Source organism: Phragmites australis, chromosome 7, assembly GCF_958298935.1.
Source record: "Phragmites australis chromosome 7, lpPhrAust1.1, whole genome shotgun sequence".
Taxonomy (NCBI): Eukaryota; Viridiplantae; Streptophyta; class Magnoliopsida; order Poales; family Poaceae; genus Phragmites; species Phragmites australis.
This window is the reverse complement of record NC_084927.1, coordinates 19,287,883-19,309,936: the sequence shown is the minus strand read 5'-3', so window position 1 is coordinate 19,309,936 and position 22,054 is coordinate 19,287,883. Positions and strand designations below refer to the sequence as shown.

At 41.5% G+C, this 22,054-nt stretch overlaps 2 protein-coding genes across 2 annotated transcripts; one reads left to right on the top strand and one right to left on the bottom strand.

The window, feature by feature from the left end:
* Positions 1-738: 738 nt before the first annotated feature.
* LOC133924105 (membrane-anchored ubiquitin-fold protein 4) lies at positions 739-16,937 on the top strand. Its single transcript, XM_062369488.1, has 3 exons — positions 739-1,190; positions 3,106-3,276; positions 16,507-16,937. The coding sequence occupies exons 1-3, from the start codon at positions 1,004-1,006 to the stop codon at positions 16,560-16,562; spliced, it is 414 nt and encodes a 137-aa protein (XP_062225472.1). The 5' UTR covers positions 739-1,003; the 3' UTR covers positions 16,563-16,937.
* Positions 16,938-17,736: 799 nt separating this feature from the next.
* LOC133923469 (uncharacterized) lies at positions 17,737-20,358 on the bottom strand. Its single transcript, XM_062368761.1, has 2 exons — positions 20,017-20,358; positions 17,737-18,726 (listed from the first exon to the last, which is right to left on the bottom strand). The coding sequence occupies exons 1-2, from the start codon at positions 20,346-20,348 to the stop codon at positions 17,838-17,840; spliced, it is 1,221 nt and encodes a 406-aa protein (XP_062224745.1). The 5' UTR covers positions 20,349-20,358; the 3' UTR covers positions 17,737-17,837.
* Between the last annotated feature and the right edge of the window lie 1,696 nt (positions 20,359-22,054).

Sequence of the window (22,054 nt, the reverse complement as noted above, 5' to 3'; positions counted from 1 at the left end):
CAGTTTCGTATACCTCAAGTAAAACAACTAAACTATTAGAGAAATGCCTATTAAAGAACAATTCTCAACATTTAGGGTAAAGCAACAAAACAAATCTTAACCACGCTTATCGCCATCAAAGTCCTAAGCCGATAAGCGGTTCGAATGTCCAAAATGTTTCAAATAAATCTTCATACTCAAAATATAATATCTGAACTTATTGTTAATAAATTTAATGTATCATCCAAACCTAAATCGTCACCGACAAATAAGACAAAACTAGCATCTTATTCTACCAAAATTAAATCTACTACGACATTGTACAAAGCGCACATTTTGTACCTGACCTAGCAGCAAGAACAACCCTATAAGTCTATAGTCACCAATGATATCACTACCAACACAAAACTAGCATCTTATTCTACCAAAATTAAATCTACTACGATATTGTGCAAAGTGCAAATTTTGCACCTGACCTAGCAGCGAGAACACTATAAATCTATAGCCAACAACGATATCACTACCAACAGAAGGAGCAACGAGATCGATAGGGATCAACTTGTGCGCCATCGCCTGAATGCGAGAGGGAGAGATCCTACACTAAAATAAAAAGAGTAATGACTAGCAAATGGACATGTAACCAATATTCTCTCTCATATTTAACACTAAAGAACAGGCTCCATCAAGTCAAGTTTCCAAAGAGCCGACATGAATCTATAACTCATGAATCTAACACACGAATAACCGTAGCCCACCAATAAACTCCCGCTTTTTAGTGACAAAGGAAAGGCAATATTTTCCTACCCTGCCGAAGTGGCCAGCAGCTTCATTACTTCTCCTGCTCCTCCTCTCCTACCCCTCCTCGCTACCCCCGCCAAACCCTAACCCGAGCACCCAATCCCTCCCCGTCTCCGGCCCCGCGGGCCTCCCAAGCTCCCGCTCTGATCGTCCGAGCAGCGGCCGGGATCCCCAAGGCTCCAGTTGGGTCCCGGAAGTACTTCAGTTCTTGGCGGGAGGCCGGGAAATGGCGGAGAAGGAGGAGGGGAAGGTGGAGGGGGAGGAGACGGAGCGGGAGCGGGAAGGGGAGGTGGAGGAGGTGGAGGTGAAGTTCCGGCTCTTCGACGGCTCCGACATCGGCCCCGTCCGCTGCAACGCCGCCGCCACCACCGTCGCTGCCCTCAAGGACCGCGTCGTCGCCGACTGGCCCAAAGGTCCTAAAAAGATTTCGTTTTTTTTGAGCTATGGAACTCTCGCGATACGTGATGTGCCGGCGCTGCCTGTTGCTGTGCAGTCCCCGTGCAAGCCTCTAGTTCGTGCCTGTGTGATCCATACTGCTAAATTTGTAATTTTTTTGTTGCTATCTTGTCCGTGCGTGGCGAGAGGAGCTAGGAATAAGAGCTTTAAGGGGGATGAGGAGGCTCCTTTCTTCTTTAGATTTGCTTGTTTGGCGCCTACATGGTTACGGTGCTAGTCCAATTTGGGAAAAAGGGGAGGGGTGCCTCCGTTATTAGCAAACTCTCCTTTTGTTGAGATTCTAAACCGGATTGCATTGGACGTATTGAATGCGTAGAAGAAGTTTCTTCGTGCTGCGTTATTAGCAAACTCTCCTTTTGTTGAGAATTCCTAGTTATCTTCTTGCTGCCAGTATATTCCGCTCGGAATATACTGGCAGCAAGAAAATAACTAGGAATTCCTTTTTCCTTGACAGACTTGTCTCTGTATCTCCATGCTTGCTACATGGAATGGAAGATTAGCTGGAATTGTTTGCTTCTAACCAGTCAATCTCAGCATTAACTATTCAGATGTTTATGATGGTTGTGCCAGAACATTTCTGAAGAACTGTCAAGCCCATATATTGTCTTTGGTTTGAACTGTAATTGTAGAACTATTTTTCAAACTTAAATATCACTACATCCCTTGTTAAAAAAAGAACATATTAGGTTTCAGATACACCCTCTTATTGGTACAATAACATATATAGGACGGTGAGTTGGTGAACGATCCGAGTGGATCTTTGACTCCTGACCGAGATCATGCAAGGGAGTGATAGGTTTTGCTCAGAACAATGATGTATGTCAAACATGGTTTACCATTGGATGCTTAGCTGGTATCTTGTGAATTAGTTGGAATAAAACTCCACGAAGAAAAGACACATTAGTGAGATAATGCCTGTTGACAAACAAAGAAGTGTCGGTTGCCTGTAGTTCCTAAATATGAGGGATGCTGCTAACTTGGGACTAGGAGTGATCCCAAGATGCTCAACAAAGTAGCCAGGATTAACACTTCAGAGTAGCCCACAGAGCGCCCATTAGAAGACCATGATGCATTAGAAGCACCTTCTGGAGGGGGTCATGGTTTTCAAGTTGACCACATGTAGCTTTTATTGTTCAACAGGTTTCATATACGTATAAATGTCTCCTCCCATTTAAGGGAGGGAGGGAGCTCAGGGTGGGCAATGTATCCTTTACTTGTTTTCCATACTTAGAGAAAAGTGAGTGCATGCATCTACGCTGAAGAAGATAGCATGTGCTTTGCTAGTGCCATATAATTGCTTGTCTCTTACTCTTTTATGTTTGTCTGTTGTTGATGTTTGTCGAACCTGCAGATTTTAACTCCTGGCATTACGAATCTCTAAATTAATTGATCATTAAAATATCCTACATTCTATGATATCCAAAAGAAATATTGTCTAATCGGACAGAAAAAATTGCTCAGGGTCAGATATTGTTGAACTGCATACTTGAGATAAACTTCCTTAATACCCTGGCTATTAACTGATAACTTTGCTGAGACCCAGGGCATGCTTCAATGCTGGTGTTTGGTTCTGATTCTGAGTTAGCCATGTTTATTTTTCTACCAGCATACTGGGCATATGAGGTGTCACCATGTGTTCCTGCTTCATCAAAAGTATTGATGCAGAAATAGTTACTTACATAAACAGTTATGGCTGTGCTGTTTCTCAATTAATTATTGGAGTTCAATTTGATGCGAAAGAACAATATTACATTTCTTTATGTTGCAATGTATCGTTCAGTTCAGTTCAGTTCTGGGTTTGTTAAAGAATGGTTCACACTTTTGCCTCTGTTCTTGCAATGTTTCTCATATCTACAATGATTTTGGTTGCAGATAAATCAGTTATCCCAAAGACGGCTAATGATGTGAAACTGATAAGCGGAGGAAAAATTCTAGAGAATGACAAGAACGTTGCACAATGCAGAGCGCCTTTTGGTGATCTTCCCAGTAATGCTATCACAATGCACGTTGTTGTTCGACCATCGTCAGCCAAATCAAAACCAGGTGAATTGTAACTTGACACTTTTGAGGAAATCGTTTCTTTTGGCCTTTTGACTTATCTCTTCCACCTATATAGATTGGATAACATTGTTCGAAATATCAAGTTATCTTACAATTCCAATTTTGCAACTCTGAGTTTCAGTATTTTTCTTGTCGCATCGTTGCTTTAAGCTACTTTGGACTTATTTTCATTCCGATTCTAAGGTTCATGCTTTACTGTGCCGCCATCATATTTGATGTATCTATATTTTCAAAAGTGTCCTCTCTAGACTTAAGGGATAAATAGTCTTAGAAATGTAGAAAGTGTTGCCATGAGAATTGTGTTCTGTAGATTTTCTTGTCGCAGTAGGGAGTTAGAGAAGTATGCTATGAGCTGTCCCATGATTTGAGGTCAAAATGCAGGGCTTGTTCAGCCAATATTCAAGAACCTGTTTCCCCGGCTCTTCCTACCCAGGCCATAAGATCTTGTTTCTGGCTAAGTTCCCTGCTGCAATCAGGACATCAGGATTTGGCTAAAAAGCATATTCAAACTGCCTGTTCACATTCATATCGTTCATAGCTAGCCTGAGTTAGTAACTGCATGTACTAATTTATTCATTCCGTTGACTCTGTAGCAGCTGGGATTGAAAAGCACATGCCGAGTCGAGAAAACAAGTTTGTTACCATCAGCTAACCCATCCTGTGTTCTAAATCAACCTCTGTTAAGTTGCCTCGCAGATGGAGTCCGTAACGTTTTTGTGCTTTGTACTTTACACCCCTAAGATGGTTGAACTTTGAGGACCAACTGCTTGCTATGTTTGATAATCAACTATTTAACCCCTAAAACTTACAGAACTGTATCAATGTACATCCTAAGGTGTTTTTGGAAGGCCGTGGATCTAACTCAATGACTCAATGTAGTTTTAGCAGCCATGTCACGGGTTTTGTCTATGGGGATCCAACTTGATGATGTTTACATCCACATGGTTGACCTCTTCCTCTTCTGTTTTTCCATTATCTGTCTTCCCTTTGTCCTCTCTTCTTATGTAGATCCCTGCCAGTAAAACCGATGGAATGGCTGCAAACATTGCAAAAACCACTATGGACCAGATACCGGTTAGCAAAACTGCCTTTCAAAACCACTTTAGGGTGTAAGTTGACCCGGTTTTATAGGTTCTTTTTCTGTTTTTTTTGGGGGGGGGGGGGGGTGTTCAATACTCAGTTTTGTAGTTTAGGAGGTGAAAAAGGATCTAATAGCCATAGAGGGAGGGATGAATAGGGCTCTAAACAAAATTTAAAACACTATCGATTTCTAGAATAAGGAGTAGTCTTAGTTTAGAAGAAGGAAATGTAACTACTCGAGCAAGCAAGCTAGAACATAGAGAACAAACATGCAAGCATATAACTTAAGAGTAAATTGCGGAATTGAAACTTGCATGAAAGTAGATGTTAGAAGTAAATTGCGGAATAGAAAGAGAGTAGGGAAGAAGACACCGATTTTTTTTCTAAGGTATCGAAGAGTTGGTAATCTCCCCTAATCTTCGTTGGAGCATCCACACAAGAATATCACTCCTCTTGAGTCATTAAGACTCAATTGCTCACTAGTGATTGTCACTTCTTCATCTCCGGATTGGCGGGTATCAAACCAAGTACGTACTCTTCTCATGGCTCATACAAGAACTCCAAAAGCTCACTGAGAACATCTCCCATCACCACGATCGGCTAGGTGTTACTAACCACCAAGAGTAACAAGTTAGCTAGTTCATTTGATTCCTATCAAGCTTAAAAATAGATAGATGTACACTCGCTACTCTTGAAGCACTAATGAAATCCTTAACTTTCAATTAGAGACAACTCAAGTGCTCTCTCTTGCTTCTTAATGACACACACAGTGTATGAACTCCTCTGGGTTGCAAGAGAAAGAAACCGGGTGAGGGGTATATATATAGGCTAGAGGTCTAAATCTCGCTGTTGCTTAACCATCCACAGTTTCTGTGAACACCGGATGGTTCGGTGTACACACCATTGTACACACCGGACAACTGTGAGTAACTTTTTTCAAAAGTTGGTCTGCCAGCTGTCAGTAGCTGTTGCCTGAAAAGCTCTGGTGTTCTTCATACCATATCATCGGACAATTCGGTGAGTTCATTTCTCATACACCGAGACACCAAGTCTGAAAATGCTCCGGTGTGTTGCACATCTCAACACCGGACCATCCGGTGCCTTGAATTCTAATTCCTTTGAAAATTCCAACTTTTTGTTAAATGCTCTGATGGTTATCTTTTCTGAACATCAGACAATCCGGTGTACTTAACTTCAATTTTTCTCAGAAAACGTCCCTTCTGTTAAATACTTCGATGCACATATTTACCATCATCAGACAATCCAGTGAGGTCATTCGGCTTCTGCTTAGAACAGAAATAAGGTCCGGTGAATACACGTCATTCAGCATCGGACAATCCAGTCAGAACAAAAACTCTGAGACTCATCTAATTCAAACAACTTTGAGCACTAATTTCTTGACTTCTCACTCATGGGTTTCTTTGAGATACCTAGTGCTAGATTTTCGCAGGTGTGCATCCAACTAAGTCTAGACTCAACTAGTTCAAGTTACAACACTTAGCTCCCCTTTATAGTACGTTTAAAAGACTAGAAAGGAACTTATATCTACTCTAAGTGTCTTTCATCACCTTGTGACACTTAGAACTAGAATATCCTTAATTTTGATACAAATATCCTTTGATCGTCTAATAAAAACTCATGAGGCACCAAGAAAACTCATACAATCATCGTGAACTAAGTTTTTGATTCTCTTCAAAACATACGTGTTAGTCACAATGATACAATTATTATTAATCACCGAATCTCTCCTTTTGTGATTGATAACAACACAAATAGGAATATAAAGATATGAATTGAAGAACACCTTATCATATTAGGTAATTAACGACATATAATAATTAAGCAAGAGAAAGAGAAAGCCTAGAACTAGAGTCACCTATCATGCTTGTAGAATAAGAATTAAAAATGAGCACGAAAGGAAGCACAATGCGATGACAAGCGAAATACATCAATTAAGAACCAAATAGCTTGTTATTATATCAAAAGTCATGAAGAACCAACATTTCGACCCTAGACTACACAAGCTTCCTCTAAGACTAAGAACTAGAAAGCTCACTAGTTACTCTACTATCTCTCTCCAACACAAAAGACTTCCCTTACACCTAGACTCTCTCCCCCTTTGGCATCTAAGCACCAAAAAGAGTACACTCCTAGACATTCGAAGCTGGAGGAGAGGAGGAAGTCGGCGCTGCTGCTGACGATCGCACCTCGAACTGTGAGCCTGAATATGTATCTAAATCTGACAGCTCAACGGTAACGGGGCCAACAACGGGCTGAGGAGGTTGTATTATCATTTTAGAGGCCTCTAAAGCTGGAGTTGGGGTGGAGCTAGTAGTGCCGGTACTCTGAGTAGCTATCTCCTATAATGTTGGATCGAGCTTCTCGAAAGCAGACTAAACGACAGGTGGAGACTGAACGGACGGTTGCTGAGACGGTACGGTCTATTGTGGTGTGTCCTCAAAACGAAGAGCGCCAGAGGTCAACGGTGTATAAAGAGAAGGCAAGACTGGCCTCTGCGTCGTTCTAGCAGGCTGAAAAAAGATATCAATGCTGAAGAGTGATGACAGGTTAAAAGTTGACAGGTGTACCCAAAAGATCACTGACATTACCCGGGAGAGAACAAGATGCTGGAGCTGGTGCCCGAGGAGCCACTGGAAGCTGAAGGCCTGATGCCTGAAAGAGAGAATCAAGACATCCAGATATGAATGTGAACATGCGGTTGTTCTCTCTGTCAGCCTGAAGTGCTGTTAACGTGGCCTGCTGTTGCTGCGGAAGTGATTGCATCAGGACAAGCTGCTGCTCCTGCTGGTATATCACGTCTGCCTGTAACTTGGCCTGTTACTCGGCTTGGCGAAGCATGTCTGCTTGTAACTTGGCTTGTTGCTCGGCTTGGGCTGCTTACTACTGTTGCATCAGCTGAAGGATGAGAACAGACTCTGACAAAAGTGCAGCAGGGGGCACGGAGGGCGCTGTCTTAGGTGCTGAAGTAACTGTAGTCGTAGGAATAGCCTAAGAGATCCTCCAGCCTCAGCGTCGTGTGACCTACCGGTGGGAAATACTCGAGATTCAAAGAACCCGAGTCTTTGTCACTCAGGTGAAAAGTGTGCAGGAGCTCTGTCTCGCCTCTGCGAGGGTATGGTCCTTTGCTGCTACTCTCTCTCTGTCAGCAGCTGTCAGCAGCTGGCACCGTCTCCTGAGCGTGGAACATCGCACGCTGACCTCGGTGTCTGTCTGAAGGTGCTGTGGGAGCATATACACTGAAGTGCGTGAGGGACTGCTCATAGGTTTGAACAAACTCTAGGAACCTGACTGAATGTGCAAGCAAATGAGATATGAAATGAATGTATGACTGTTGTCTAGTAATGGTCATCTTCTCTGCAATCACATCCTCAATCTCACATAGGATCAGGTCAACTACATCAAAGCGCTGGTGAGTGAGTATAAATAGAATCAGCCACTGTTGGAAGTTGGTGATCGCCTCTCCATATCCAATCCTCGGGAGTAGGCTGCGTCTCAAAGCCATGTGTAACGCATTTGCCTTAGGAATCAGCATGCTTGGCACTTGTGGTGATCCTAGAACGAAAGGCTGCCTGAAGATCGGTCGGATCTCATCATCTGCCAGGAACACTCCACCAACAAGATGACGACGAGGTGCCTGAGTGTGAGGGTATATTATCTCGTGCAAAGACTGAGAGCTCGCCTGAAGACCCAACGCCTCTAGAATGTTGTTCCTTAGAGTCTCCAACTCTCTTCCTGGAACATGAATTGTATGAAGTTCCTCTCGGGTGATATCTAGACCGTGGCATAGAAGACTCACCCAATCCTCCACGTAACGACTCACTCCTGACAACAACTCTGCAAGCCCTAGAATAGTCTCAAAGTGTGCTCCCATGTCCACACCTCCAGCCGCCAACTCCAAATAATGCTAATTGAGCTTCTTATGAACGCTCAAGCTAACTCCCTCATGAGGTATGACACGTGAAAGCTCTCCTGAAGAATCGTCCAGAATCTGGGGCTGACCCTCTTATCCTTCTGCGGGGTGAACCACTTGGCAATCGGCATGAATCAGAGCTTCTTGATCTTTGGGCGCTTGTATGAAGTCAAGTCCAAAAGTTGAATTTCCCCCTGAGGCTGAGCCTCCTCTGTCTTGAACTCTGGCTGAGGCTCCTGTCGAGCCCTCTTCTGGCTGGACGGAATTGAACCCAACCCAGCTGCCTGATGGGTGCGGGCAGATCGGCGCGGCGGAGACACCTCTCGTCCTCTAATCTGCAGTCCTCGCTGAGAGACAGTGGCATCGGCAGCTGTAATCGCTCGATCCCACTCCTTCTGCTCCTTCGACTTCTTTTTCTTGGACTGCTCGAAGGTCTTGCCCTTGTCGCGACGCTCACGACCCATCTAAAAGATCAAAGATGAATATATGGATGAGCGAGAACTTCGGGTTTAGGAATTTTGAATGAATTTTGCCTAAATTTGAGTCCTAAGCGCAATTTTGTGGAGAGTTTAGATGAACATGCTAGGAATTTATGTTTGCGACTCTAAATGAGGAATAATTGCATAGTGTTGAACTTTAATTTGACTCGAATTTGCTTGAATTTGAATGAAATTTCATGGAATTTAAGTAAATTTGCGTTAGGGTTTTGCAAATCGAAGGAATCACCAGAGAAGAAGCCTCACCACGATGAATATGTGGATTTGATGACTGGAGGTGAGCTTGCTTGCCGGCGACGACGCTAATTCCTTGCGTCGCGGCGGCGCTTAGTGCTGTGGCGGTTGCGGCGAGCGGTGGCGACGGTGAGGTGCGGCGGTGACAGGAGGTTGTGGTGTTGTGGCTGCTGCGCGGAGGAGCTGTCTAGCGGTGGTGGACGGCAAGGCGGCGAGAACGATGACTCGGCGGCGCGAAAGGTTGGGAAGGAGAGAGCCAGCCGAGCGAAGTTAAATGACATGTGGGTCCTGTCGAAAATTCAATCACCGGATGATTCGGTGATAGGCCAAGTGAGCATCGAATAAAGCATCGCTCCATTTAACATAACGTCTGAAAATTTGCTCCAACTCAAAAAGTGAACATTGGATAGTCCGACGACTGAGCATACTGAGCACCAAACCATTTTTGACTTAAATATCCGTTATGCACATCAGATGGTCTGGTGAGAGAAAATTTGAACCCGCCGGATTATTTCAAACCAATTAAATTTCTTTGCCACTGATACAATCATCGGAAGGTCCGGTGAGGCAATCTGAGGAAGCACCACACAATCACTGAATTTATGTGCATGTTTACAGGGAAAGTGAACAACAATCTCAAAGAGTGATATTTTTCTTTGTAATCTCTACCGTCCATGCACATGTAATGCATAATAAGTGTATGAATTTAAACATGAGTGTAAATTATATAGCATGTGAATGCATAGCAATAAAATAAACTATCTTATCATATCATTTCCCTTCTCAAGCTTCTTCATAGTGAACCCAACTACATGCCTTGAGCAAAACAAAGTGGTCATCAACTCAAGCAAGATCTATGTTCACCACTATCTTAAGAATGTTAGACAAACACTTATCATGATGTGCATCTATATGATAATGGTATCGCATGACGTTCGAAGCAGGAGGTTTAATGAAGATATCTGTTAATTGATCTTTTGACCTTACACCACTGAGAGATATATTATTTTTAGCCACATGGTCTCTAAGAAAGTGATGATGAATATCTATGTACTTTGTGCGAAAGTGTTGAACCAGATTATTAGCAAGTTTTACGGCACTTGTTGTCACAAATAAGTGAAACCTTCTCTAAATTTACACCAAAGTCTAACAAGGTTTGCTTCATATAAAGGATTTGAGCACACCATGCTCTGGCGGCTATATATTCAGCTTCCGCGGTTGACAAAGCTATGGAATTTTGCTTCTTAGAAGACTAAAAAATAAAGGACCGCTCTACCAAGTGGCACTCATTCGAATAACTCTTACGATCCACACGATATCCGGCAAAGTCTGAATCCGAGTAACCCAAGAATAGGAAACTAACACTTTTGGGATACCACAAGCCTATGCTAAGTGTATACTTAAGATATCCTAAGATTCTTTTTACGGTACTAAGATGAGATTCTTTAGGATTAGTTTGAAAGCGAGCGCGCATGCATATACTAAACATTATATCAGGCTTAGATGTGGTAAGATAAAGGAGAGACCCAAAAATAGAATGGTAAAGTTTTTGGTAAATTGATTTACCCGATTCATCCAAGTCGAGATGTCCATTGGTAGACATTGGAGTTTTGATTGGCTTGCAATTATTCATCTTGGATTTCTTGAGAATATCCTTTGTGTATTTTTCTTGATGGATGAAAATCTCTTTCTTCAATTGTTTGATTTGAAATTCAAGAAGTAGTTGAGCTCGTTAATCATTGATATATTGTACTCTTATGACATTAAGTCTCGGAATTTCTTGCAAAATTCCTGGTTAGTTGAACCAAATATTATATCGTCAATATAAATTTGATAAATGAAAAGCTCATTATCGATAATTTTTGTGAATAATATGGTGTCCATCCTCTCGATCTTGAATTCTTGATTGATGAGGAAGTCGCGTAGGTGCTCGTACCAAGCTCTTAGGGCTTGCTTGAGTTCGTAAGTGTCTTGTGTAACATATAGACATGATTAGGATATTTATGGTTTTCAAAACCGGATGGTTGTTCAACATATACAAATTATTTATAAAGTCATTTAAAAATACACTCTTCATATCCATTTGATAATGCAAGAAGGATAATATGGCTTCAAGCCTTGCCACGGGAGCCAACGTTTCGTTGAAATCCAAGTCTTCTACTTGTGTGAAACCTTGAGCTACTAATCTTGTCTTGATGCAAATCATCACACTATTTTTGTCTTGTTTGTTGTGGAAGATCTACTTGGTTCATTCTCGTCTTAGGCCTCTCTTCAAAAAATTCAAACTTCATTGCGGGTGAAGTTATTGAGTTTTTCTTACATTGCCATCACCCCATCCAGATCCTTGAGCGTTTCATCTACATGAGTAAGTTTTACACAAGAAACAAACGAGTAATTTTTACAAAATGAAGCGTATTGATGAGGACGAGTTCTTACTCCCCTCGATGTACTCCCAATTATCAAATCAATTGGGTGATCTTTTGAGATATATGTTTGTTTCACTTGCGGTTTTTGTGGTGTCTTGCGGTGATCCAATATCTTAAGTTTGAGCTTGAACTTTCTCTTGATTGTTCATCATTTGTCTCATCTTAATCCACTTGGGACGTCAAGGCGGTGTGTGGAGTGAAAGTAGAAGGTATATTTTTGTCATACTCCTTAGGCTTGATATCTTTAATGGCTATCTTCTTCATCACTTCTCTCAAGGGTTCATTACCTATATCATCACAAGCAGTACCTTCTGCTTAGAAGTCATTAGATTCATTAAACTTCACATCACATGTCTTCAACAAAATCGGTGGCATTGTTGAATACTCTATATACTTTTGAGTTAGATACATAACTAACTAGAAATCTAATATCACAACGACACTTAAACTTCCCTAGGTGTTATCTCTTTTTAAAGATAAAACACTTACAACTAAACACCCGAAAGTAGGAGATATTAAGTTTCCTCCTAATGAGAAGCTCATATGATGTCTTCTTCAATAGTCGGTGGAGTTACACTCTTTGAAGCATGGCATATCGTGTTTATTGATTTTGTCCAAAACTTTTCCAGCATCATACGCATCTAACATAGCTCTTGCAAGTGTGATCAATGGCTTGTTCTTTCTCTTCACCACGTTATTTTGTTGAGGATTGTAGGTTAATAAAAACTCATACTTGATGCCTCTTTTTTCACAATATTCTTCAACTTGAGTATTTTTAAACACCGTCCTGTTGTCGCTTTAGATCTTCACTAATGTGGCTTCAAACTCATTGGGTCCTTTGCCAATTTTTTTAAGATCCTAATGGTTTTGTTCTTGTTATCTAGAAAGAAAATCCAAGTGTATCTTGTAGGTTACCACCAAGACTTTTATAGGTGGTTGGTCCGAAGAGGTCGATGTGTAGTAGCTTTAAGGATCCTAATGTAGACATCATCGTCTTGTAAGGATGTGGGCTTGCAACTTGCTTTCCCGCTTAGCATACGTTACACAACTTATCTTTCTCGAAAATCACATCCTTCAAACCAATCATCAATCCGTTCTTGAATGCATTATTTAGTTGGCTCATTTCAATGTGTAAGTTAACAATACCAAAGTCAATCCAAAGATATCTTCGTGAAGAGACACATTGTCAAGCTAGTTTTATTAGATGATAAATCCCACAAGATATATATGTCTATGTCTAAAGTTTTTAAAGATTAAATCATTACGCTTCTTGCTAGTATTGACAACATTAACATCACTAAAAATACAGAAAGTAAATTGAAATTAAGAGACTCAAATAAAAGTATATTGAAGATAGAGAGATTATTGGAGATTGTCAGTTTACCTAAACCTACTATATTTGCGTTTGAATTATCACCAAATGTGATATTGTCATGTCCGTTTATTTCATCTTCTAATGAGGTGAACATCTTTACATTATCGATTATATGTTGTGTTCATCCACTATCAAGCACCTAATATTTGTTACCGATTTTGTAGTTCACATACATACATGAAATCAAGTTTTTTGTTTAGGTGTCCAAACAAGTTTAGTACTTTTGACGTAAGTCACAAGAGCTTTTGGTACCTATAGTTGCCTAAGAAGTCTTCCCTTAGTTTGAATTTCAATGAATTTTGCCATTAACTTTCCACTTCTAAGTTTATGCAATAAGAAATGGCTATTATTGAAGGTGGATTTATATTTAGATTTAGAAGGAATTTGACACTTTCTTGTGTGGTGACTGATGACTTCATAATGTTATTGATCTCTGATGACTTGATGATGTTTTTTATCGGGTTTAGGAAGCAACCAAGGCTTCTCTTGTTGTAATATATAGCATTCTTTATGAGAATTTTCTTACGCTTATATTTTCCCTTAGTCAATCGAGCTACACATGAGTTGAGACTTGCAATCTTATTCTTAAGTTTTTTTTTTTATGGTTGGTCTTAAGAGATGATAGATTATCACGTGAAGACGAGCATGGTATTTTAAGGAGATCATCATAGGAAGTAGATGCATTGATCTTAACTATTTTAATAGTAGGGAATTCATTTAAGCTAGGTCAATAGCATTATAAGCAAGTTCAAGTTCTTGATATTTGCATTTTAATAGTAGGGAATTCATTTAAGCTAGGTCAATAGCTCGGAGTCAGAGTCAGAGTCATCATTGTTATTATTACTTTTACTTGATGATGGAAGGTTGATCTTCTTGTCACTTTTTGTCTTGAGAGTAAGATTCTTCTTAGTTGAGGATTTTTCTTATCACCAAATAAGAACATCTCATGATGGTTATGTCATTGATATCCTGTTCATGAAGAAGAGATATGATAATATTGTATTATGGTTTAAGAAGTACCATCAATATCTTGCGAATAATATCTCTCTGAGATAATTGAGTTAGTTTAATACAATTGATTTCTTCTACAAGCATATTCAAGTAAGAGTATATGTCATTGTATAGCTTATTAGGAAATATCTTGAATTGATTGAGATTGTTCATTAGCACATGATCTCTTATTTTGGATTTTTTTTGACCCTTCATGAATTTCACAAAGTCCAGTCTAAATATCATGAGCTAACTCCTTATCACTTTCGAAAAGACCTCTCAACTAATTCCCTCAAATATGGCATTTCTAGTTTTAGCATTTCACCTAACTTGTTGCTTGAAAAATGGTTGATCAAACCCAATGGAGATGGCAAGCCAAACTTCAAGGGAAAAAATCGTCTTAAGATAGTTCGTCATGCGAACTTTCCAATAAGCAAAGTTCTTTCGAGGTCTTTCCTCGAATTTTGGCACGCTACCGTCATTCCTGGAGTCATTGTTGTAGGATTTTAAGTTTATCAAGAGTATGATGCTTTGATACCAATTGAAAGGATCTAATGGACATAGAGGGGTGAATAGGGTTCTAAACAAACTTTAAAATACCTATTGATTTCTAGAACAAGGAGCAACTTTAGCCTAGAAGAAGGAAATGCAACTACTCGAACAAGCAAGCTAGTACAAAAAGAACAAATATGCAAGCATATAACTTAAGAGTAAATTACCGAATTGAAACTTGCATGAAAGTAGATGCTAGAAGTAAATTGCGGAATAGAAAGAGAGTAGGGAAAGAAGACACCGATTTTTTCTGAGGTATCGAAGAGTTGGCACTTTCTTAATCCCACTCTCCCTTAATCCTTGTTGGAACATCCATATAAGGATATCGCTCTCCCTTGAGTCACCAAGACTCAAGTGCTTACTAGTGATCGTCACTTCTCCATCTTCAGATTGGCGAGTATTAAACCAAGTATAAGCTCTTCCCAAAGCTCCTATAAGAACTCTAAGAGCTCATCAAGAACACCTCTAATCACCACGACCGGCTAGATATTGCGAACCACCAAGAGTAACAAGCTAACTGGCTCATTTGATTCGTTTCGAGCTCAAACAATAGCTAGATGCACACTCTCTACTCTTGAAGCACTAATGAAGTTCTTAATCTTCAATTAGGGATTTGGAAATCAATTCAAGTGTATGAACTTCTCTGGGTTACAAAAAAGACAAAATAAACCGAGTGATGGGGGTATATATAGGTTAGAGGTTCAAATCTAACTGGTGCTCAACCACCCACCTTGTCTGTGAACACCAGATGGTTTTCTGTGAACATCAGATGGTTTGGTGCACACACCATTGTACACACCGGACAATTCGGTGAGTAACCTTTTCCACGAGCTGGCCTGCCAACTGTCAGTAACCATTGCCTAAAAAGCTCCGGTGCTCTTCATACCCTATCATCGGATAATCAGGTGAATTCATTTCTCATGCATCGAGACACAAAGTCTGAAAATGCTCCGGCGTGTTGCTCATCTCAACACCAGACCATCTGGTGCTTTGAATTCCAATTACTTCAAAAATTCCAACTTTCTATTAAATGCTCTGGTGGTCATCTTTTCTAAACATCGAACAATCCGGTGTACTTAACTTCAATTTTCGTCAGAAAATGTCCCTTCTATTAAATATTTTGGTGTACATATTTATCATCATCGGACAATCATGTGAGGTCATTCAGCTTCTGTTTAGAATAGAAATAAGATCCGATGAGTACAAGTCTTTCAGCACCGGACAATCTGGTGAGAATAAAAACTCCGAGGCTCATCCAATTCAAACGACTTTGAGCATTAACTTCTTGATTTCTCACTTATGGGCTTCTTTGAGATACCTAGTGCTAGATTTTCGTATGTGTGCATCCAACTAAGTCTAGATTTAACTAGATCAAACTACAACACTTAGCCTCCTTTAGCCTTTCTTTATAATACAGTCAAAAAATTAGAAATGAACCTATATCTACTTTAAGTGTCCATCACCTTGTGAAGTAGATCCTTAATTTTGACATAAATGTACTTTGATTGTCTAGTAGAAACTCAGGAACCAAGAAAATCCATACAATAATTGTTAACTAAGTTTTTGATTTTTTTTAAAATATAAGTATTAGTCACAATGATATGGTCGTCATTAATCACCAAAATACTTATCACTTATCTAGAGGTCTAGATGCTACATGAGGTTTAGTGGATTTTTTAAAACATACGTATTAGTCATATGATATGCTTGTCATTAGTCACCGAAATACTTATCATTTATCTAAAGGACTAGATGCTACAGGAGAACTAGAGGACTAGATGCTACAGGAGGTTTAGTGGATTTCTTTGCAAAGTTCAGGGTGTAAAATTGACTTAATTCTTTTAACAAATGACTGGACAGTTGGTTTGAAGAGCGTCCTGTGTTTCTACTAGCCTCATGCTTACAAGGAATCATATTTCTGCATATCTGTCATTGAAAACTGAGGTAGAAATTCTCGAAACAGGGTGAACTTTGAGGAAATTTTGGAAATATGGGTATTGCATGACTTTAGTCTTATGCAGTTGAAAGTTTGGATGAAGTTAAATTGCCTAAACTTTCTAAGTACGCGATGCATTGTTTATCTCTTGAAGCCTGAATGTTGTTTTCTCTGTTACTCTTTTCCGACAGATAAGAAGGCCAACAAGTTGCCCAAGACCACTCGCTGCTCTTGTACCATACTATGAACTATGAAGCTCGAGTCCACAAAACCGATAATAACCCGTATGTCCACCAAAAATTCTGCACACATTTGAGCGGAAAGATCGAAAAAGTCCAGCACCATGCTCTGTCATTCCCACGATTCAGGGTGGCGATGGAGAAAGATGAGGTCCGTATCTTGTAATGTACTGTTGTAATGGTAAGCTAGGTGCGAAGAGTCAGTCCCTCTGCCCTGCGGATAGGGAGATAGTTTGTCATCCGGTTGTCGTTTTACGCTACAAAATGTTCTATATGATGTACAAGATACACACACGTGCTGTTCTGGGTGTAAGACCTTGTTGATTTACCTTGTCGAGTTTGGGCTGTGTGTCACAATATGAATTTGAAATTTGATTGACTAATTCTCACTTGGTATGCAGTGTTTTCTTTTTTCTGAACGTAATCTGAAATTTTTTCAGATGAAAAATTGAGCTTGGTGGAGTTTAAAATTTATTTTTTGCGGAATTCTTTGTTTGGAAGTTTTCATATCGCAAGTAGAAAGGTTTGATCTGTTTTCACGCCGAGAGTTTTTTTTAATTTTTTTGGCACCATCAAGTTGAAAGTTGAATTTGGGAAATTTCATATGAAACTTTGATATTTCACTCCGGATCTTGCCAAGCAAGTTATGAGCGCTAGCTATTCAAAAGGCTTGGCACTGATTACTTATGATGAGAAAAGCATAATTTATTTGAACTTGTCACTTAATCAGTAGCTTGATGAGATTTTAGTTTCATTTCGCAGAATATTGCACATGATGATCGATATAGGCCATGGAGAGATGCCTGCTTGGTGCGTGGTTATTCTTTTGGATGATTGAGATTAGACTTATAACCCGGCTTGTTTATGCTTATTTTGCTCCACCTAATTTTAGTACATCATACTCTCACTAATACCCACAACTGATATATTTTGGTCGTGGATAATAGTGTCATCCTTTCATGATATCAGATAGTGTCCTTTTGTGCTTTGTCACCTGAGGGAGCAAAAACTGTTGGATCGAAATTTCTAAAAAATAAGTTTCAGTTTGAACTAATCTTAAAATTCGAGGAGCAATTCCCTTATTCCGAGCATGCTCTCATGTAGAAAGGAGAAAAGAAAAAAGGCAATGCATAGACTTAGAGGAAACAACTTAATTTGTGTACATCATACTCACACTAATAGTTCTAAAATGATCTTTAGAAAAGAAAATGTTTGGTGTTCTTACTTCGCGTTCAGCCAACAGAGACGCTGGTCGCACGGTTCATGATAAAGCCCGAACAACACTACTGCTCCCGACTCTCCGCTCTCCTTCGCCACGGCGGCGCCATCCCAGCGGCCGCGCCGGTCCCCTGCCCCTGCGCCGGCACAGCTGGCGGCGGCCGCGCCTGCCCGCTCGAGCTGCCGTCACCGTGCGGTGCCACGTACCTCTGCCGCCCGCCCAGCTGCCACGCGTCGGCCTCCATCATCTCCTGCTGCTGCTGCTGCTGCAACAGCTGCATCACCACGGCCGGTGTCAGCGCCTGCCCGCCGGGCCCCCCCGCGCCGCGCGATGCTGCCGCCGCAATCATCTCCAGCTGCTGCTGCTGCATCATCACGGCCTGCACCAGCGCCTTGCCGCTGGGTTCCCCCTCGCCGCGCGACGCCGCCGCCGCGATTGCCTGCCACGTGTCGGTCGTCATTATCTCTTGCTGCTGCTGCTGCTGCATCACCGCGGCCGGACCCAGCGCCTGCCCGCAGGAGCCCCGTTCGCCGCGCTTGGCCGACGCGAGCGCCTGCCACGCGGCGGCGGGCTGCGCCAGCGGCCAAGCTCCCGCGGCCTGCGCCTGCGCAAGCGCCTGGCGTGCGCGCATGGCCTCCTGCTGCTCCCGCTGCTCCTGCTGGTGCTGCGCGAAGGCCGCGCGCACGCGTTCCGTCTGCCGTCGCTCGTCTTCGTACAGCGCCATCTCCAGCAAGAGCAGCTCCTCGGAGCGGCTGAAGCCCTCCTCGCGCCGCCGGGTCATGACATTGAAGCTCAGCACCTGCTTCTCGAAGTCCGCGAGAAAACCCTCCATCGTGGCGTTCATGCCGTCCTCACACTTTTGCGAGCTTGACTTCTCCGTCACGGTGGCGCCGCCGACGTCGACGCCATCTTCGTCGTCTTCGTATTCCGCGAAGACGTGGTAGGGCAGCAGCCTGGCCATGAGAGGAAGAACATTGCTAGGTTGTGCATGCCAACAATTGCAAACTAATGAACAGAACACCAAGATTGGTATAAATTCTTGTATTTGCTATTCTCACAGACCTCAATCGCTTTTGAATTTGATGGCAGAGTATGCATGTATCGTCCTCACACCTCACTGTTTTCTTTCAGCAAATGTGTGAGGTGCCATTAATATTGCTACAGCTAGGCATTTTCAGGTTGCATCTAGAACAAGTACATATGTTAATCCTAGCTAGTATCCTAGAAATTACTTTCATGTAAGATAACATGAGTTTTCAGAACGGTGTGCACGAATTTAAGCACTCTGAAATCAAGCAGAGTCCCAATTCAAGAAAGAGATCAAGAAGCATAGAGTAATGTAATATAGGTAACATCTGACATACAAGTGCAATGATATCTCATAATGTAAATTAAAAAAACAAAGAGGTGACCTATTTTGTTAGAGTAGAACAAGTTTTAACCTGAACAACAGCTGTTCTGCATGCTCAAATATTAGATTAAGAAATGCACCTTGCTAAGATGTTGTTAAAGAATTTAATTATTAAAGGTCAGCTGATGTTCTGATACAAACTAATGTCCTCAAATCAATATATGTTTCTTGATCAAGAATCAGTGACCTCACTCATGCATCAATCTCCCTACTATCCTGTCAGTTAAGAACCGTATATCTTTTATCTAGAATAGCAGGAGAATTGCGTACGTTTGTATTAAGTAAATACTTTTGGTACAAGGGCCTAAACAACGCAATTCACCTAGAGCGATTGCAGTTACGAACCGTATATCAGAGATTGTCAGAAACCATGAAAATGTAATTTGAACAATTCTTGATCAGGTAAGTTTCCTGTTTATCATAGGGGAAATTAATCCACATAGATCCAGAAAAATCCTTAACGTTTACTGATTCTCAGATCATTCTAGTTTTGCTGTGTTCCTTGACATAACATCGGATCAGGTTACACCTTTTTTTTTTCTGAATCAAGCAGTACCACGCTAAAGAATCATATGTTCTCCAAGAGAAGATCAAAATTCGCTGCACCAAAGGCTAGAACACAACTCCCAAGCCATAACATCGGATCAGTCAAGCAAATCAATCGCAGCGTTCACCGTGACAAAAAAAACCTAGAAACTCCTAACAAAAGTACATATTATCCAAGCAAGAAAGACACGTGCACACAGGAAATCCAGGGAGACGAGGGCGAGACGCGCTGAACTGCGTGGCGACAACACCACGAAGACTGGCGAGCAAGATCGGACGCACGCACCTGCTGACGGCGTCCTCGACGGAGGCGAAGGGCGTCCTGAGGTCCGGGTTGCTGGCCTTCCATGCGTCCTCGAACGCCATTTGCTCCGCCGCGCGAGCTCGCGCCGCCGCCTCGGCCTCCGCCTGCGATGCTGCCACCGCGGCGAGGCCTCCGATCCCCTGTGGCGGCATTGCCGCGCCGGCAAAGCCCTGCGGCGGGAACCTGCTCTGCGCCTGATGCTGCATGGCGAGTTGGAGTCGCGGCGGCTGTCTCGGCTGCCGTAGGGCTTGGGCTAGGAAGAGGCCGTGACGCTGGTCAGTGGGGTCGGCCGTCGTCCCTTGGTCTACTCCCATCCCCGCATCTCCTCTTCCCTTTTTCTCCCCTTCTCTTTCTTTTTTTTTCTCCTGTGATGAGGTTAAATTACAAGAGAATTTTTTTTATTTATCATTGAAAGATTATGTAATTTTTTCGTGTCATCTACAAAATAAAATTTCTCATTTACTATTACTTTTAATTTTTATTTTTTACTCATCACTACTATTCATTTGACCTATCTAAAAATGCATTTGTCTATAGTGAATAGCGATGGGTTGTAGTGACAGCGTGCACACTCATGATGGGGATGCACTCCCCCCACGTAGTCATCCTCCTCGCCTTTGACGCCTTCCCCTTCCACCCACTCTAGCTTCTGAGAGGGGTTTATGGCTCCAGCCATACTATTGTTCGCTGTTGGTAGCTACGCACGAGGCCGTCATCTTCCTCTCCAAAGATAAATGTGTCTTTTCTAAAGATCAATGGACAGTAGTGACAATGAAAAAATAAAAATTAGAATTAATAATAAATAAGAAAATTTATTTCATGAGATGGTACAAAGAAAATTACCTATGTTCCGATAGGGAATAAGGAATTTTCTCAAACTACAAATCTCCGGAGATTGGGAGCCCGTTGCAAATGTGAGGATCATCCGGTGAGACCTGTGAGCTACTATCAGCGATATTGATGAATTTCGTCCTAAGTTTGGTAGTAATTCGATAAGAAATCATAACAGGGACGGCACATGGATCGCTACCGTGCCGGTGCTACTGCATTTGCCACAAAATTTGGTAGTCGTTCACCGAGAAACCGTAACAGAGACGACACGCGGACTACTCTTGTGTTGCTAATGCGAGAAACATCCCGTAAGAAATAATCGTTTCCTAAATCTTTTGGTGTGGTATGTTGAATCATCTTTTCGTTCGCCATTGTTGGTATGGACATATCAGGAACCTGTGATACAACATGCACGGAATGTGTGTGAACCACTTCAAATGGGGATATGTTTTTGACCTCAGCATTTTTTTAGTCGGTATTCAAAAGTAAATATCTTAGTATGCATTACTTTGAATGCTCACCATGTTATTAATGTTGAGGAACTGTTGCTACCGAGCGTAGTCCAACGGTTTTCTGAGAGTGATTGCAAAAGAACACACAAGCGTAGGGAAAAAACTATCTATTCTTTATTCATCTGTTTTCTGTGTGTTACAATGAGGAGTCTCCCCCCTATATAAAGAACCAAAAACTCCTAAGAATTGGACTCCAATCCTACTATGATTCGAGACGGACCCACTTCAATACATAACCTGCTAGGTTTCCTAACACTCCCCCTTGGACACTTCTCGCGGAATGCATATCTCATCAAAACTCCCCAAAAATCTAGTGGGAAAAATTAGGAGAAAGAGTACATAGCTCGCGACATGGTCACACGAATTGCCTCATTAAAAACATTTTTATGAGAAACTTCAGGAAAACTCATATAAGGGAAAAAGAGTACAATTCACCCAAATGCTTCAAGTAATCTTCATGATTAACCTTGGGTACTTAATCTTCTTGACTAAGATTTAATTCTTCTTATTGGTATTATGTGAAATATCTCCCCCTGAACTATGCAACTCTCTAAACCTCATCATCCCAATGCCACGAACACATCTTTCAAAACTAGATGCATGGAGAGACTTAGTGAACAAATCTGCAAGATTCTCACACGACTTGGTATGCATTACCTTTATTTCGTTCATTTTAT